The sequence below is a fragment of the Emiliania huxleyi genome (genome assembly GCF_000372725.1).
Source record: "Emiliania huxleyi CCMP1516 chromosome Unknown EMIHUscaffold_120, whole genome shotgun sequence".
Classification (NCBI taxonomy): domain Eukaryota; phylum Haptophyta; order Isochrysidales; family Noelaerhabdaceae; genus Emiliania; species Emiliania huxleyi.
This window is the reverse complement of record NW_005201391.1, coordinates 206,897-208,292: the sequence shown is the minus strand read 5'-3', so window position 1 is coordinate 208,292 and position 1,396 is coordinate 206,897. Positions and strand designations below refer to the sequence as shown.

At 67.6% G+C, this 1,396-nt stretch overlaps 1 protein-coding gene across 1 annotated transcript in view; it reads left to right on the top strand.

The window, feature by feature from the left end:
• Window positions 1-1,396, top strand: part of EMIHUDRAFT_361874 (hypothetical protein) — a 3,867-nt gene that overhangs the window by 1,544 nt on the left and 927 nt on the right. The window contains exons 4-7 of the mRNA XM_005790302.1: window positions 451-556; window positions 689-744; window positions 882-1,088; window positions 1,236-1,352. Coding sequence (XP_005790359.1) covers window positions 451-556; window positions 689-744; window positions 882-1,088; window positions 1,236-1,352 — 486 coding nt within the window. The remainder of the gene's footprint in view (window positions 1-450; window positions 557-688; window positions 745-881; window positions 1,089-1,235; window positions 1,353-1,396) is intronic.

Below are 1,396 nucleotides of genomic sequence, written 5' to 3'. Positions count from 1 at the left end.
ACTTCGGGGAAACTTTGGGGACACCGAAAAAGGTCCAGGACCCTTCCGGGACACCGGTCCGGGAAAAGTCCGGGAAATGTCCGGGACACGTTTGCAGGCTTCCAATGCGCGGAGGGAGCTGGCCCCCAAACCGCCGAAGAAGCCGAAGAAGACGGGCGCCACGGTAAGGCCCCCCCCCTCGCTGCAGGGGGTCTTAAGCCGCATGGGCCACACGGAAAAACCCGCCGCGGCGGCGGCTGCTTCCGCCACCGCCGCGGGGGGGGTTGGGGTTCCCCCCCAGGTTTGTTTCCCCGGGGGATTCCCACATTTTTTCCGGAAATTTCCGGAAGTTTCCGGAAGTCTTCCCAAATTTTCCGGAAAGTTCCCCCCCCTCCGGGACTTTCTTTAACCCCCCCCCCCCCACCACCCCCCCACCTCCCCCCCCCCCCCCACCCACCCTCCCCTCCCCAGTCGAGCGGCGTCTGCGCCCCGTGGGCCTCTCGCGACGTCGCCGAGCTGCGCGAGATGCTGCCGCCCTCGATGAGCGACGTCGAGTTCCGACTGCGCGAGTCTATTGGCCCCTCCCCCCCTAGATGCAAGGACACGGACCCTGCCCCTCCCCTCCCACTCGACTCTGCTCGCCGCACGCCGCAGCCCTTGTACTCTCTGCCCCTTTCTGCCCTGACCTCTGGCGTGTGGCATGGCGTAGGCCGAGCCGCCTACAACCGCCTCTTCGCCGAGAACCAGGGCCTGATCTACCGCGAGGTGCAGACCTCTCCGAGACACCTCCGAGACACCTCCGAGACACCTCCGAGACATCTCCGAGAGACGCCCGAACTGGAGACCTCCTCCCAGACATGTCCACGACATGTCCACGACACGGACCCTGGCACGCCCCGCAGGTGAACCAAGTCATCCCGAACTGGAGGGACGCGTCGGTCATGGAGAAGGCCGACTTTTTGCAGGAGGGCGCGCAGGGACTCCTCCGCGCACTGCGCCTCTTCGACGTCGGACGCGGCGTCGCCTTCTCCACCTATGCCGTCTGGCACATCCGCGCCTTTGTCTTGCGAGCCGTCCGCGACAAGGGGCGGCTCGTGAGGCTGCCTCAGGCGTCTGCAGCACCGCCGCCGTCCTCTCCAGCCGTCCTCGCACCCCTTCCCCCCCCGCAACCCCCTTTACTCGCTACGCACCGCCTCTGTCTCTTACCTCACCGCCCCCTCGCCGCCCCCTCGCCGCCCCCTCGCCGCCCCTCCCAGGCGCTGCAGCAAGACATGCAGCAGATCCGCAGGGCGCGGTACCGACTAGCTGTCGACAACTCGGGCGCCCGCCTCCCCGCCTCCCAGCCCCCCCCCCCCCCCATGCTGACGATCGACTTGACTCCCGTCCTTGACGGGCTCTCAGACCAGCTAGAGCACCT